Here is a 16,538-nt window from a genome sequence, read left to right as displayed (position 1 = left end):
CTCGGGCTTGAGCCCGTTTCCCATGCAACGACCCGCTGCTCTCAGCCTGCTAATTTTCTCAGGTACCTAGCCTCAGCTTTCGCCCGGGTCTCAACTCTGACCTTCAACTTGGTCTTCAATGTGCATTCCAACAATTTGTAGTCGTGTCGCTCTCAATTTCCGCTTAGAAGCCGCTGTATTTGGTTGCGTACACGATCCATTTGAGGCTTGGCGTTGTTTCTGTAGCTGCTAGTGAATGATGTAGTAGCACTGATTCAAAGCTGACTGCTGTCCCATCTCTTTCTCTATTCACATATTACTATTTCATGGGAAAGGCAAATTATGTGGCGAGTATGTGTCTAGGATATCGTACTTAGAGGAATGCAAGATTTGCAATTTATCGTGTGTGAGATTTGCGTGGCCCGCATTGCAAGCGACCTCGTCGAAAATGGAAATGGACGCCTAAGCCGCTCTTCATGGTGAAGTTGTGCGTTCATTATTCATCACTAATACTAACGAGTCCTGAAGCCATGAAGAACTACATCCGTTCACGTATGAAACTCACGGCATCCTGCGTGCAGCGTCCTAAGCGCCGCCCTGAGGACGATACATAGGCGGCAATGCAACGAGTGCACTATCAAAGCATCATACAAGAAGTAACGAGGAAGGGTATCCCTTAGCACGTAACTGCGTGTGGCTACTCAACACAAAAACGCAATCCAAGCGCAAGTGAGCGTTCAAACGCTTTCTAGCGCGATAAAATGCTTCTCTAACCTATATTCACGAGCCTGCATGCGCTCCTACTAGCCGCAGAAGTGCACAACCGCACCTTGCCACTAGGCGGCATGTTCAAACGCACGGTACGTTACTGGGTCATCGTTCAAGCGCGCCGCCGTTGCGCGCCACACATCCCGCCGCTTACCTCGAAGCGTGCAATTTCCAAAATGAAAAGAGTGGCTGAGAGCGATGCAGAATCAAATGTCTGGTCCGGCACATACTCGTCACATATTTCGTACTTTCTCGTGAAATGGTATGTGGCTATATCCACTCCGTTCATGTTTTCGCAGGCGCAACTGGACGAGGGCTGCGCGGCCGACCCGTATGTAGCAGCTGTCTACTGAGCTGGAGGATGCCAGTTTACCCATCCGCTAGGTTATTAAATTGCTCTAAAAGATATTTTTTTAGAGAATGTTGTGCTCACCAGCAAGTCTTGCACGTTCTAATTCAAGCTACCTTAATAATATAATAGTCAAAGTACGAAAGATACTACGTAGTAGATAACAGACAAAGCTACCAACAAGTAGGAGCTGTGGAGTGTGCATATTTGGCCTCCAAGCGCACGGTTTGTTGATGAAGCAGCACCATTGTGTATAATCGCAGATACGATAGCCTTCTTCAGTAGTCAGAGCCACCGTCCACTATGCGATTACACTCCTTTTCCCTCCCAGAATTGCCTTTCCGAAGAAGTCAGCCTTGTTTTCTCAAAAGTACACAGTACAATAACCAGTCGGCATCCCGTAGATTTTGGTGGCGGTGGCGAAACTATGCTAATTTCCACATTGCCTGTAGGTTCTGGTAATACGCATCTTCTCCAGACCCGAAGACGCAACACATGGACGAACTTACAGCACGAAGGTTAGTGCTTGGGAGGGCACTGTGGCAACCGATAGGTTGCTCGTATTAGAGGTCTTTAGCAAAACCTACACAGTTACTTTGTGGGTTATCACAGCTGGTATTAGTCATATCCCACCAATTTGTGGGTTTGAAACCCACCACTTGAACTGGGTGAACACTTGCGAGTCCACCAAGTTGGAGATCAAACTGTGCGAGTTCGACATATGTTTTAGTAACTTACCACCATGAGGACGCTAAAAGTATGGTGCTGCTACTAAAATACTGCTCAACAACTTGGGCGGCACCTTACGCTTCTTTAGCAGACTTACTTGATCGAAGATACATGCAAAGCGAGAGCTTTGAGAAGTATCTCGGCCTGGAGACTAGTATTCTTCAATATTACTTATTTAACAAAAGAGCGTCTCGCATGAGCACTTGACGAACAGCTCAACACCAAGCTAATTCGTCGCCTAGCGGTATGTAAATCATGTCTCTACCATGTGCTGGTGGTGACAACCCACAAAGGGTTGTAGCAAATCAGCAATGGCGGGCTTGGGTGGGGGTTGTGCCTAAAACCCACACAGTTCTGCTAAAGACCTCTATTTGGTTATTAACAGCGCGGGGATAAGAAAGTAAATTGATATTATAGTGTGTTATTGCAGTAACAACTCTGCTTATCTGGTAGTTGTGGATGTTCATAATATAAGACGCACAGCGCGGGCTACTGGTGCGTAGCAAGTGCGGCACGCCGTGTGCGCTGTGCGTGAGACTGGGTTGAAATCAAACACGTTCGGGGCAAAATCAAACACTTATTCGGCACGATCAAACACAAAAAGACTTGGTCAAAACCAGACTGCGTAATTGTCGAAAATCAAACACTATTCGGACCGAATCAAAACAAGTTTGATGGTAGTGTGGTTCCCTGTATATTAGGCTTCTCCTAAAATACAGTGATCACACATTAAAATGAAAGGCCAGGAGTGATCAACTTGCGCAGAAGTCGAGAAGAGCAGACGAGACTATAAGTTGTCCACCGCTGTCCGCCATCTGCGCTACAAGAACGCTGAAAGACACGAGATGCGCGACGAGAGAACTATGTGGGAAATCGTCGCTTCCGGGCAGAACAGTGAAAGCTACGTAAAAGAGCGACTAGAGAGAATGTGCTGCTCCAGTGCCTGCGTCAAGCATGTTAAGGAGACGTGCCAAATCTGCCCAGGTGACCACGAAATAGATGAAAGACGCATACGGTGCTCAAGTGTTACATGCATCGCGTTAGCCGTGCCCAAGGGAAACAAGAAGCCCGTGTGCGTGAAAGTATGGAAGGTGTGGCAGTGCCCAAGCACAAATGCATGGAGAATCCTTGGTACAGCCGTTGAGCATACTCGTGGAAGTGCTGGATGCGGTGGGGTGCATCGTGCGGTGATCACCCTGCAATGCGAACGTACATCGGAGACATGGATGAAACTGGTTTGGCGCCGCGGCACATTTGGTCAGGGCTGCGTCGCTACAGCGAAGCTCCGCCGCTGAACGGGGTGTCTACGTATGAACAGGTCGCTCGATGCGTCAAAAGCTTGCGAGAGAAGCATGGAGAGCGAAACTCGGTTGAATCGCTGCAGAATTGGTGCGCGAGTTCCCCTTACACTCTGGAATAGATGCAGACAAAGCGTTCATGTTTGGAGCCACTCTGGATGACAATGGTTTTCCTCGTATCGGGAAGGGTGAAGACGACGATGCTTTGGTGTTGGGTGTGTCGACGGTGGGCCTGCTGGAGAAGTTGAGAAGTTTCCAAGAGTCGAATATGTTTGCTTTGTTTCATCTCGATGCTACATTCAAGCTCAGTGAGATCGGTTACCCGGTCATTACGTGTGGATTTAGCGACTACTCCAGAAAGTATCACCTGGCGGCTGTATTTGTCGTTAGCCGCTTGACTCACGTAGAGTACTCCTCAGTTCTTGCGGCCGTGTTGCAAGTATACCACAAGTTGTTCTCCCAGTATCCCAAGATCGATGCGGTTCTTGGCGATGCAGAAGATGCCCAGTACAATGCACTGCAGAGCTCACCTCAATTCCGAGGTGCCACATTTTTAATTTGCTTCTTTCATGTACTTCACAACGTGAGAAAGCGAACACGCCAGCTTGATGATGCTGCCGGTGCTATGGTTTACAAGGGCATTATTGCGATGCACTTTTCAGCGAGCCTCATGGAGTTCTATCAAATTCGTGATACGATTCTGGCACAATGGCGGAAAATCCGAGTTCTCCAAGATTTTGCCAATTACTTCGAGAAACAGTGGATTCAAAGTCGTTACTGGCGTTGGCAAGCCTTTCACACACGCTACAACGAATAACCCGTGTGAAACGTTCAATGCTAGTGTCAAACGACATTTGATGCGGAAGATGTTCGACACCCAGCGGCTGCTTCGAAAACTTTCAGTGATATGTGAAGATGTGACGGCAGATAATTTCAAACCTGCCGCGTCGATTGGAAACCCACCTTCGACACTAGTGAACACGGCCCGAAAATTAGTCCATGCTCAGCAGTTAGTGCTGTACGAGACGGGCGAGGCGCGTATTGTGAGAATTGTTCAATTGAGCTCCTTCAACAGCGAGTCGAAGCGTTTGGCAGAAGCTTCCAATCAGGCTTTTGTGCGGCTTATCACGAGCAAGACAACAGGTCAGTTGCACGAGAGGCTTGGACGACGGCAACGGCGCAAGGCTTCCGCGATGCACAATCACGCGATGAAGTGGTCATTGTGTATGGCTCATCGAATGAAGATGCCAGCAGAAGGGTGGACTGTGGACATTACCGAGGGCACATGTGAATGTCGGTATTTCGCGAAAATGGGACATTGCTGTCACGTACTTGGCGCACAGATGCTAAGAGGCGATAGACGGTATTCGGGTGGGCGGTGCTGTGACCGGCTTAAGGACCGTCGAGTACGCAAGAAGCAGCGAGGCCAAACCGAGGAAGGTCGTACAACCGTGGAAGTTCCTATTGCACCACAGCCGACACTACCGCCATCAACTGTGACTCCAAGTGAGACTGCATCTGACAACTTCACATGTGCCGACTCGGCCACTGTGCTCCCACAGTTTCCGTTCAACGCGCAGCAGACCTACTTTCAAGGGCAAACAGTCGTCCAGCAAACCGAAAGTCCCCCACTGCCTATGATCTTCAACGCGACCAATTGGGGGATTTCCCACATCTGGGGGGCTTCACGAATATTCGCGGCCAATACGGCCCACGCCACGCCATTTGGGCAAGGTATTGTTTGGCAGCCAAACCGATCAGGCCGCCCTCCTATAGCAAGAAGCGCACTAGAGATCCAATACCATTTATAATGAGTCAAAATATCAGGATGTATTTTGAAGCTTTACTCTATCGCTCCACTTTACAACTCTTTCACCAGCACTTAAACGTACCCAGCTAGGTTTCTAACGTTCTAAGAAACAATATGGCCATGTCTTGAGCTTTTAAATAAACAAAGATAATATACCGATCTTGAAGAGGTGAATTTTACAAAAAGACCTTCAACATTCTTCTACACCGCGTATTGGTGATTTCCCGCTTGGTGAGTACTATTCACTGCCTCACACCTTTCTAGCGGTAATTCAATATAAAACGGATGTAAATTATTAATCATATCGCCTGCAGCTTAGTAGGGGTTAGCTGGAGAACCTATTATTTTTAGTTTGCAGTATGAATGGATGACACTGCCAGTATGGATCGCTGAAGCTGACATTATGGATCGCTAACACTTACGCTGAAGTAACAATCGACACCTAAGCCTGCCCGTCCCTTGGTCTGTGCCAGTCCTGAGCCGTGTACTTTAGCTCGGTGTCTAGTGGCTAAGGTGGCGACCACAATCTAATCAACACACGCAGATACGCAATTGGGTTGACCGCCTCGTTCCTCGTACAGACTCTGGGTCAGTTGGGATCGCCGGAGGTGTTTAGCGCTGACCCGACTTCCTGCCTCGGTGATCTCACTTGCTCTCTCTCTCTGTCACCTCTTGGGGCTGCTAATTACCTCTGGGCGGCGACAGAAGTCTGGAACCGGGCTGCAATACCGGGGTTGCAACGCCGTGAGGCTGCAATACTCACTGTTCCTCCGGAGCCACCACCGACACGTAAGCGTCAATGCTCGCTCTGGTACGTATAACTACAGTCGTGTTGCAATCGCGTGCACCAGGCCGGTGTCGCGACTTACGCTCTCGTACTTCGTTTTCTCTGGCTCAAGGGAGAAGGCAAAGTTTGCCCTCTCCTACACATGCATCTTGGTCTGCGGCTCTTGCCGTCCTCGTCGTCCTTGTACTGATCGCTATCGTCGCTGTACTTACCGCTTGTCGTCCTCGCTGCGCTCATCGCTCCTGTCGTCCTCGCAGCACTCGCTGTTCTTGTCCTCGCCGCCGTCAGCATGCCGGCCAATTGTAAATCCAGGTTGTAACTCTGACAATGACAGTATGGATCGCTGACACTGACAGTATGGATCGCTGACAATACTGAGCAGTAACAATAAGAATACAAGTAAGTCATCAGCAAACTAAATTTCAGTGAATTTAAAACGCAGTCACTGTATTGCAGAGGTTTCTTCTATTCTCTTTACTCTTCGTCATCACTGCTGTCCTCCTTTCCACTGCTGTCCTCTTCTTCACTGCTCTGCTCCTCCTCGCTGCTTTCTTCGTCATCACTACTGACTTCATCCTCGATGTCGCTCTCAGCTTCGGCCTCGTCGCTGCTTGCCACGCGACCGTCACCGTCAACAGCCTCACTGTCGTCCTCCAGATCGCCGTCTTCACGCGCGTCGAGATCCCCGCGAACGGTTCGTTTCGGCTACTTTGGGTGGCGTCGGTGGTCGGTGGTTGTGCTGATGGTATGCACTTCGTTTCTTGTATGTAATATCACAAATACTACCCAGTACCGCACAACACATGGATGAAGTTCAAAATATTCATCGCGCGTGACTTATCCATGGCAGGGGAGCTAAAATATATGTATCACACAATATTACACACACCAATACCCATCTGGACAAAGCAACGGAAAAATCGTGATTGCTTGGTCATGATGGGAAAGAAGAGGCTGAAGATGCCAATGCGTGATCTGTCTTACCAGAGGCTGACGATGTCAGTGCAATACTGAGGACAGTTGCTAAATAACCTCCAGACAAACAGATACTCAGTCACAGCCGACACAGCGGTATGGACGTAATAATTGACGGCACCGACGAGTTCCTTGAACCGAACGACGCGCCCTGTTGACATCGTCATGCCGTTCGACCTGAGTAGCGAGCTCTTCGACGACGTCCCCGACTTCGATTTAAGTGACGCTTGCGTCGACGACTACCAGTCTCTTCAGGGCGAGAGCGACTTAGCTTCCGCGACTCGGATGCAGAACGGCATCGCAAGGTAACGCTTCAGCGCAGAAAGCAGCGACTGAGGGTCAAGAACGAGCGCGAAGAACTGAAGCGGGAAGTGCAGGAGCTGACCCAGCAACTGAAGAAGCTAAAGCTGGACAAGATGAAGACCCCCCTCAGATCCACCCACTCCTTCTGGAGAAACCAAGCTGCTTGGCAGCGACAACAACGAACGCGAATGGAGGCGCAGCAACAGCTACTTGCTCGAGTCGCGCAAGTACAGGAGTCGTACATCGAGCATCTCCAAACGTTAATTCCCGATCACGTCGCGGCGCTGCTGCACTCGAACACGAACATTTTCCACCACCTTGGCGGAGCCACCCGTCACAACCCCCCACGGAGTATCGTGTCAGCCGACGCAACCTTGTGCATGGCGTTGATCCGAGAGACCGATGCGTGCTACGCCCGCGTCGATGACATCATACGTGACTGCGGGATTGCAGCGCTACCTGATGGAGTATCGAACTCTGTTCTCCCATGCAAATGGGACGAGAAAGTGAAGTGCTACCAGCATCTAGACAAGTTTACGGTGCATTTAAATTCGAGCAGACGGAAAAAGCGGTGTGGAAATTGTCAAAGCTGCGCCATCGACAGCAAGATCGGGAGGCTGTCGAAGGTTTGGTAGACTCCAAAGATATCACCATCCTCCGCTTCCGCCTTGTTCGGAAACTACCGACCGCGGAGAAGGGGTCACTGCTACAACGATATGTTGGTAGGCGATATGTGGAGGGGGACCGGGCGGTGTACACCTGGAAAATCTGCTCGGAAGGCGAGGGGATTTTTAGCGGGATGCATTGCGACGAAACCGGGTGGTGTATCCTTCGAGCGTCCGCGGATGGATTATCGTCGACTGCGGAGATATGCACGCGTCAAATCCCCGTGGTGTTGAGCAAGCGGAAGGCACAGGGCCTGGCAGCCAGCGAGTTTGGGCAATTGTTACAAGACGCAGTTGGTGACGACGAATGCGAACGCGCTAGCGTAGTCCAAAGAGCTCTTCTGAAAGCTGTAATGGTGGCATCTTCGGAGTCGACTGGTTCGAACACGTGGTGATCTCACATCCACCGGCAAGCTAGTTGACGAAGCAACCTCGACCACGTGAATGTACAGCTAATCTCTGAAGTTTATTTCCCTGATTTGATTATTTCATACAGTATATAAAAGATCCACAAAAACAAAGAGTAAGAAAACTGGGATGCACTGCAGACGAAGAAAACAAATACCCCGTCTACAATACGATCATGTGGAGCAGGCGAAGCAGCTCTTAAGGAAATACTCGCCGTTGACGCCAAAATCACGCCGGACCAACTCTCCAAGAATTTGGGAGAAGAACAATACGAGAGCGTGATCCACGTGTGCAAAAGTTAGCGGATAAACCCACGTAACTGGAGAATGCCGAGAGGTGCTTTTCGCGGGGAATAAAGAAAACGCCTTTTCCGACTTCATATACTTGGTAGCTTGCACTATCATCAACACTGTAGCACAGGTAATGGGCGTAGCAAACCCACGGTGCCCAAACACCTCCATCTCTCTTTTTCCGATCGTTACGCTGCAGTAAGGCTTCATCTCTGCCAAACACGCACTCGGTTCACCTCACTTCACCACTGACGGGCGGCGTCTACCAGAGAGCGGGTCCAGTCACTGGGTTAATGCACTGAAGTGTTGATAAGCAATCCTACAATCGTTCGCGTTGAATGATAATGATTGCCGAATACGAGGAGGCCAACCAACAACGAAAACCTTGAAGTCAACGAAGACATCGCTTTTTGCGGAGTGAAGGCTCTTGTGGGAGCGAGTCGCCATCTCCAGACGGCCTTCCCGCCTCACTTCTCAAAACGCTTCGAGCTCCACAAGCCGCTTCAAATACCATCAACATTTCACCACCTGACCATGTCGACCGCCACCAAGAAAACCGCTCTCATCACGGACAGCACGCGCAGCATCGGCCTCGCTCTCGCGGAATACTACACCAAGAACGGCTGGAACGTCATCGGCACGGCTCGAGCCAATAGCAACACTGATGAGGTAAGTATCAGCACGCTTGCCTTATTAGTCGTCCCTGCCCTGACCTGTAAGTTATCCTAGGTCGCAGCTCTGTCGCCCTTCAAGATCGTGATGCTGGACACGAGTGACGAAGCCTCGATTCTCGAAGCCGCGCGTCAACTGGAGGGCGTCCCAATCGATCTCCTCATCAACAACGCTGGGATCTGGGTGCCCGACGACTTCCAAGCGGCCACCAAGGACGCGTTCATGCGCCAGTTCGAGGTCAACGCAGTCAGTCCGTTCCTGGTGACCCGCGCGCTTTTACTCAATCTGGAACTGGCCGCGAAGACGAACGAATCGGCGTACGTCACGCAAATCTCGTCGCTCGTGGGGAGTATCGGCAGTAACACCACGGAAACTAAGGACTTCTTCAGTAAAGCGTACGGGTACACGGCGTCCAAGGCTGCACTGAATATGGTCACGCGCTCGCTGGCTGTCGGACTGCGTGCAAGCAACATTGGCTTCGTGACGCTGCACCCTGGCTACGTGGCCACGGACATGAATGGCCACCAAGGCTACATGGAGCCCTCAGAATCAGCCGAAGCCATGGCGAAGATCGTGGCGAATTTGTCGCTGGAGGACACGGGGAAGTTCTTCAATGCGGACGATCAGTACCCAGTCTACGAGCTTCCGTGGGAACAGGGTGGACTCCACCCTGTTCCCACGGAAGCTCTACTCGGTGGAGGCGTGACGTAGCACCTGTAGTTGTTTGATTTGGCCGATTTTCCACTTGGTAAACACCAATAGTTCTTTTCCTAGTTCCATGCAGTGATCGTGGCAAAGTCCGGCAAATTCGGCCTCCTTGTAGCACGTTGGCAGATCCTGCTGCCTGGCAGGATGCTGTGCTCAATGCACAGCAAGCCTTCTGCAAGAGCTTGCTTAACGCACTCGGCACGAGCGCATTGCTGCTTCAGTTGATCGAGATTGAGCAAGCGCTCCACGTATTCGTCCTCGGTCGCACAATATTCATCCGCTTCTGTATCTCCAGCGATAGTAGAAGTGTCAGGTATCTCCACGTTTGCCCATGAGCCTTGGCTGCTCTGACAGTGACTTGATATCGCTGTCTCGGTAGCTGACGGCTCGATCGCTTCAGTCGCTTCGATATTCTCTTCACTATTGTTTTGCCGAGGTTTCAGAGAACGCTTCGAGCACGGACTGACATCGCTGTGGTTGGCGCACTTTCCGCCGAACTTGGTGGCTAACTTGACACAGCCCGCGTGTGCGCACCGACTGGGCTTTTGATGCACAGAACACCTGCCAGCACGTTTCACTGATCTCGTGCAACCTCGATGCGCACACCGTCTTGCTCCGTTAAAGTTGCTGTGAATCGCGCACTATGTCCTTCCGAGTCGAGCCGTGGTAAAGCACCCTGGCTGCACGCAAAGTTTGCAGTCGGCGTGCTTGAGACACATGGACCCGTCCATCCTGACGCGCTCGGTGCATTTCGAGTACGCGCATTTGTGACGGTGACGCAGTTCACGGCCACCAACGACTTTGTCATGATCGACACACTTTCCGTGTTGTAGGGTGTCCTTGGACTGTGAGCTTGTATCAGTCTCTTCAAGGTTGTTGTTACCTTGAGATTGCGCGACTTCCCCTGTATTTGGACTCTGGTCGGTACCGCCGTGTTCGCCACAAAATCCGTTCCTCAGGGCTTCTTCCAAGCACCCGGACGCCTCGCACTTGGCTCTCCCTGCATGGTCATACATAGCACCATCCTCTCCACAAGGCGCGCTCCCGACACTGGAGATAGGCACTTGTCACCTCCATCCGCTGAGCACTTTGCTGTATCTTGACAGGCCCCAGTAGCGTCAGGGATATGCTGATAGTCGGAATCATTGGGCCCCTGCGTTCCCTGCTCAAAAAGTGGCAACTCGAGCTCCGGTGACTTCTCTTGGCTGTTTGTCTCGCACGCCACCGGCATGACGATGTCAGTCGACGCAAGGAAAGCGGCGGCGAACCCGAACATGAACGCATTGTACTCCATGACTTCGGCCAAACAACTGCAGAATTGGAGACTTTGGCATAATATTCGAGCTTTTGCAGCGTGGTGAACCTGCGATACTGTCTTTGAATCTGATCACATATAAATAGGAGGCGAAAGGTTCAAGACACGAAGACGAGCTCGTTCGAGGATACGTGGAAACGGACATGGACCATCTCGATGGCTACATGAAGCCATCGGATTCAGTCGACACCGTGGCGAATATATGAGGTCTGGACGGTTAGGAAGTGGTGGCGCAGATTTTATAGTTATGTGATCTTCACGTAAGCTTAGCTGAATAGTTTTTAGTTGAAAAATAAAAAAATCTACTGCAGTCCTTGCATTTACTTGTTCAACTTCCATCCGATGGAGTGACCGTAGCAAAGACCGCCATATTCGGCCACCTTTCCGCAATTTGGAAGCGCACAAAGTCCGCCAGGGATAGTCTTCATAGAGTTTGCACGCTTCCTCCTCGGCACGTCGCCGTTTTCAATGCACACCAAACGTTCTACCCGTGAATACTTGGACTTCGCACGAACACACTGCTTCTTCGGCTGGCTGAGACTGAGTATCTGTACGGCGTAGTCGCCTTCATTGCTATCAGCTGAAGAGCAGAGATCCACGCCGGCGTTTTCGCGTTTGGAGTCATGGCGAATTCTTGCAGTAGACGGATCAGGCATCGCGGGAATTACGCCCCAGGTCTGTAGACAGCTGTGCTCAATGCACTGCGAACTCCCCGCACGAGCTTTCCTGACACGCCCTGCACGAACGCACTGCCTCCTTAGTTGATTGAGGCCGAGTAGGTGCTCGACGTATTCGTCTTCAGTCATGCAGTAGATACCCACGTCATCAGGTCCTCTGCCAGCGTCATTGCAATTCGTTGCGGTGGACGTAAGTGTATTCGCGTCCTGATCGCGCGTGTCGGGGCTGCTCTTGGTTTCTTCCACGGCGCTTGATGTCGCTGTCTCAGTAGCTGATGGCTTCAATCCTGGCTGCGAACACTGAGTATGTTGCAGGTGTCCTTCAGGTTGTCCGCTTGCAGCAGGCTCTTCAAGTATAAGATTGCCTTGATACTGCGCGAGTTCCTCTGACAGGCAGGCGCCACCATGTTCGCCACAGAATCCATTCGCCTCGGCTTCTTCCAGGCACCCTGAAGACTCGCATTTCGTGATGCGCTGGCCGCCTACATCCGCTGAGCACTTTACTACTGGCATGACGATATCCGACGACGCAAAGAAAGCGGCGGCGGACCCGAACATGCACGCATTGCACTCCATAGCCTCAGCCAAAACAACTTGCAGAATTGGGGGCTTTTAAGCACACTACCTGAACTGTTGCAGCGTAGTGTGCCTATGATAGTGCCCTTGATTCTGATCACATATAAATAGAAGGCGAAAGGTTCCAGACACGAAGACGAGCTCATTCGAGGAAGTTGAGATTCTGAAGAAGCTGCTTCCCATCAGCGGCCAACATGGCTGCTGGATACAATACTCATTTCCCTTCGCACAGATCCCCCGTCAACATTGTGAGTATTTGAAACTACACCGATTTTCGAGTGCAACGACATCATAAAATTCTAACGCTCCTGTATCCCCCCAGGTCCAACCGATGAAGCGTTCTCAGCCCGAGTCCGTCTCTCAGCCCAAGGCGAAGAAAATCGGTCGACCGTCGCATGGCGGGAAGCAGTGCACGCATCCTGGGTGCACTAACAAGGCTCAATCCAGGGACAAATGCCGGACTCACACCAAAGGAGGCAGGTGTTCGTTTTCTGGATGCGACAAGCAGGCGCAGTTCAAGGGCTTGTGTGCTGGCCATGGCGGTAGGAGAGTCTGCTCGCATCCAGGCTGTGAGAAGAAGGTGGTATCGAGGGGAAAGTGCGGAGATCATGGCGGCGGCCGACCAAAATCGGTTCTCGACAGGGATGCGTCTACTAAGTCGTCAAGAGCAAGTTTCACGCCCGAGGTCGATACATTCTCGTTGCTGCCACCGACGGTACCTGGACTACGGGCGATGTCGATTCAAGATAGTCAGAGTGGAGGATCCATGATGTCATTGCTGCTGGGAGGACAACCCCCTCAAGTGATGGCAAGCAGCGGAGCAACACAAATTAGCAGCGATATTGTAACAGAGGCGCTAGTGTAAGATGAATAGCTCAAGCAGATTTGTTAAAGAAGATCGAGGTATGTGAATAGGATAGCTGAACTTGCTACAGTCATGAAAAGTCAGCCTTACTGCCAATCGCAGTTCGTTCTCATAGACTATGATTCTCATGCACTATGACTCATAGTGCATGAAAACTGCTGCAAAGGCGTGATGTTTAGGACCGCCCAACTGTTTGTCTAGACTCCGATTGAAGATAGCAATGCCGAGCTCGCAGCGATCGACGACACTACACTAGAGCACTTTCCGCAAGGTGGTAAAATATGCGCCAACATGCACTTTTTCAGCAGTGACCACATATTTTAGTCAGTAGTCAAGGGCTCTGTGACTCCTGCACCCACGTAATATTGAGTAGAATGCTTGGCTATGGGCTGAAAACAAGCCTCTGCACGCTGCCACAAAACTGGAGCTCATTTCTGCTTTTGCCTCCCCGCTGTCACCTTGAAGATGGCAAAGTCGACGGGAGAACCCAGTTCCTAGTAGGAACTTCCTACGAGGAACGAGGCGGTCAACCCAATAGCGTATCTGCGTGTGTTGATTAGATTGTGGTCGCCACCTTAGCCACTAGACACCGAGCTAAAGTACACGGCTCAGGACTGGCACAGACCAAGGGACGGGCAGGCTTAGGTGTCGATTGTTACTTCAGCGTAAGTGTTAGCGATCCATAATGTCAGCTTCAGCGATCCATACTGGCAGTGTCATCCATTCATACTGCAAACTAAAAATAATAGGTTCTCCAGCTAACCCCTACTAAGCTGCAGGCGATATGATTAATAATTTACATCCGTTTTATATTGAATTACCGCTAGAAAGGTGTGAGGCAGTGAATAGTACTCACCAAGCGGGAAATCACCAATACGCGGTGTAGAAGAATGTTGAAGGTCTTTTTGTAAAATTCACCTCTTCAAGATCGGTATATTATCTTTGTTTATTTAAAAGCTCAAGACATGGCCATATTGTTTCTTAGAACGTTAGAAACCTAGCTGGGTACGTTTAAGTGCTGGTGAAAGAGTTGTAAAGTGGAGCGATAGAGTAAAGCTTCAAAATACATCCTGATATTTTGACTCATTAAAAATGGTATTGGATCTCTAGTGCGCTTCTTGCTATAGGAGGGCGGCCTGATCGGTTTGGCTGCCAAACAATACCTTGCCCAAATGGCGTGGCGTGGGCCGTATTGGCCGCGAATATTCGTGAAGCTGGGAAATCCCCCAATTGGTCGCGTTGAAGATCATAGGCAGTTGGGGACTTTCGGTTTGCTGGACGACTGTTTGCCCTTGAAAGTAGGTCTGCTGCGCGTTGAACGGAAACTGTGGGAGCACAGTGGCCGAGTCGGCACATGTGAAGTTGTCAGATGCAGTCTCACTTGGAGTCACAGTTGATGGCGGTAGTGTCGGCTGTGGTGCAATAGGAACTTCCACGGTTGTACGACCTTCCTCGGTTTGGCCTCGCTGCTTCTTGCGTACTCGACGGTCCTTAAGCCGGTCACAGCACCGCCCACCCGAATACCGTCTATCGCCTCTTAGCATCTGTGCGCCAAGTACGTGACAGCAATGTCCCATTTTCGCGAAATACCGACATTCACATGTGCCCTCGGTAATGTCCACAGTCCACCCTTCTGCTGGCATCTTCATTCGATGAGCCATACACAATGACCACTTCATCGCGTGATTGTGCATCGCGGAAGCCTTGCGCCGTTGCCGTCGTCCAAGCCTCTCGTGCAACTGACCTGTTGTCTTGCTCGTGATAAGCCGCACAAAAGCCTGATTGGAAGCTTCTGCCAAACGCTTCGACTCGCTGTTGAAGGAGCTCAATTGAACAATTCTCACAATACGCGCCTCGCCCGTCTCGTACAGCACTAACTGCTGAGCATGGACTAATTTTCGGGCCGTGTTCACTAGTGTCGAAGGTGGGTTTCCAATCGACGCGGCAGGTTTGAAATTATCTGCCGTCACATCTTCACATATCACTGAAAGTTTTCGAAGCAGCCGCTGGGTGTCGAACATCTTCCGCATCAAATGTCGTTTGACACTAGCATTGAACGTTTCACACGGGTTATTCGTTGTAGCGTGTGTGAAAGGCTTGCCAACGCCAGTAACGACTTTGAATCCACTGTTTCTCGAAGTAATTGGCAAAATCTTGGAGAACTCGGATTTTCCGCCATTGTGCCAGAATCGTATCACGAATTTGATAGAACTCCATGAGGCTCGCTGAAAAGTGCATCGCAATAATGCCCTTGTAAACCATAGCACCGGCAGCATCATCAAGCTGGCGTGTTCGCTTTCTCACGTTGTGAAGTACATGAAAGAAGCAAATTAAAAATGTGGCACCTCGGAATTGAGGTGAGCTCTGCAGTGCATTGTACTGGGCATCTTCTGCATCGCCAAGAACCGCATCGATCTTGGGATACTGGGAGAACAACTTGTGGTATACTTGCAACACGGCCGCAAGAACTGAGGAGTACTCTACGTGAGTCAAGCGGCTAACGACAAATACAGCCGCCAGGTGATACTTTCTGGAGTAGTCGCTAAATCCACACGTAATGACCGGGTAACCGATCTCACTGAGCTTGAATGTAGCATCGAGATGAAACAAAGCAAACATATTCGACTCTTGGAAACTTCTCAACTTCTCCAGCAGGCCCACCGTCGACACACCCAACACCAAAGCATCGTCGTCTTCACCCTTCCCGATACGAGGAAAACCATTGTCATCCAGAGTGGCTCCAAACATGAACGCTTTGTCTGCATCTATTCCAGAGTGTAAGGGGAACTCGCGCACCAATTCTGCAGCGATTCAACCGAGTTTCGCTCTCCATGCTTCTCTCGCAAGCTTTTGACGCATCGAGCGACCTGTTCATACGTAGACACCCCGTTCAGCGGCGGAGCTTCGCTGTAGCGACGCAGCCCTGACCAAATGTGCCGCGGCGCCAAACCAGTTTCATCCATGTCTCCGATGTACGTTCGCATTGCAGGGTGATCACCGCACGATGCACCCCACCGCATCCAGCACTTCCACGAGTATGCTCAACGGCTGTACCAAGGATTCTCCATGCATTTGTGCTTGGGCACTGCCACACCTTCCATACTTTCACGCACACGGGCTTCTTGTTTCCCTTGGGCACGGCTAACGCGATGCATGTAACACTTGAGCACCGTATGCGTCTTTCATCTATTTCGTGGTCACCTGGGCAGATTTGGCACGTCTCCTTAACATGCTTGACGCAGGCACTGGAGCAGCACATTCTCTCGAGTCGCTCTTTTACGTAGCTTTCACTGTTCTGCCCGGAAGCGACGATTTCCCACATAGTTCTCTCGTCGCGCATCTCGTGTCTTTCAGCGTTCTTGTA

General features: G+C 50.7%; 8 protein-coding genes across 8 annotated transcripts; 4 read left to right on the top strand and 4 right to left on the bottom strand.

Moving 5' to 3' along the window:
* Positions 1-4,283: 4,283 nt before the first annotated feature.
* Positions 4,284-4,466, top strand: PHYSODRAFT_416122 (hypothetical protein; the record flags this gene model as incomplete). Its single annotated transcript, XM_009539227.1, has 1 exon — positions 4,284-4,466. A coding segment is annotated over one exon (183 nt), but the record flags the coding sequence as incomplete, so codon positions are not given.
* Positions 4,467-6,194: 1,728 nt separating this feature from the next.
* Positions 6,195-6,565, bottom strand: PHYSODRAFT_340959 (hypothetical protein; the record flags this gene model as incomplete). The annotated part of the gene is made up of 2 exons (XM_009539226.1): positions 6,195-6,385; positions 6,514-6,565. 2 exons carry the CDS (start codon positions 6,563-6,565, stop codon positions 6,195-6,197), a joined length of 243 nt encoding a protein of 80 aa, XP_009537521.1.
* A 295-nt stretch (positions 6,566-6,860) lies between these two features.
* Positions 6,861-8,058, top strand: PHYSODRAFT_306925 (hypothetical protein; the record flags this gene model as incomplete). Its single annotated transcript, XM_009539225.1, has 3 exons — positions 6,861-6,915; positions 6,951-7,537; positions 7,558-8,058. 3 exons carry the CDS (start codon positions 6,861-6,863, stop codon positions 8,056-8,058), a joined length of 1,143 nt encoding a protein of 380 aa, XP_009537520.1.
* An 837-nt stretch (positions 8,059-8,895) lies between these two features.
* On the top strand, positions 8,896-9,744 carry PHYSODRAFT_319528 (hypothetical protein; the record flags this gene model as incomplete). The annotated part of the gene is made up of 3 exons (XM_009539224.1): positions 8,896-9,030; positions 9,091-9,691; positions 9,734-9,744. The coding sequence occupies 3 exons, from the start codon at positions 8,896-8,898 to the stop codon at positions 9,742-9,744; spliced, it is 747 nt and encodes a 248-aa protein (XP_009537519.1).
* A 638-nt stretch (positions 9,745-10,382) lies between these two features.
* On the bottom strand, positions 10,383-12,246 carry PHYSODRAFT_530786 (hypothetical protein; the record flags this gene model as incomplete). Its single annotated transcript, XM_009539223.1, has 2 exons — positions 10,383-10,737; positions 12,125-12,246. The coding sequence occupies 2 exons, from the start codon at positions 12,244-12,246 to the stop codon at positions 10,383-10,385; spliced, it is 477 nt and encodes a 158-aa protein (XP_009537518.1).
* A 460-nt stretch (positions 12,247-12,706) lies between these two features.
* Positions 12,707-12,919, top strand: PHYSODRAFT_416115 (hypothetical protein; the record flags this gene model as incomplete). The annotated part of the gene is made up of 1 exon (XM_009539222.1): positions 12,707-12,919. A coding segment is annotated over one exon (213 nt), but the record flags the coding sequence as incomplete, so codon positions are not given.
* Positions 12,920-14,718: 1,799 nt separating this feature from the next.
* On the bottom strand, positions 14,719-14,901 carry PHYSODRAFT_416890 (hypothetical protein; the record flags this gene model as incomplete). The annotated part of the gene is made up of 1 exon (XM_009539221.1): positions 14,719-14,901. A coding segment is annotated over one exon (183 nt), but the record flags the coding sequence as incomplete, so codon positions are not given.
* Positions 14,902-15,244: 343 nt separating this feature from the next.
* On the bottom strand, positions 15,245-15,946 carry PHYSODRAFT_530530 (hypothetical protein; the record flags this gene model as incomplete). Its single annotated transcript, XM_009539220.1, has 1 exon — positions 15,245-15,946. A coding segment is annotated over one exon (702 nt), but the record flags the coding sequence as incomplete, so codon positions are not given.
* Positions 15,947-16,538: the final 592 nt, after the last annotated feature.

This window comes from Phytophthora sojae (genome assembly GCF_000149755.1).
Source record: "Phytophthora sojae unplaced genomic scaffold PHYSOscaffold_13, whole genome shotgun sequence".
Lineage (NCBI taxonomy): Eukaryota > Oomycota > Peronosporomycetes > Peronosporales > Peronosporaceae > Phytophthora > Phytophthora sojae.
The sequence above is the reverse complement of the archived record's forward strand: the minus strand, read 5'-3'. Positions and strand labels throughout refer to the sequence as shown.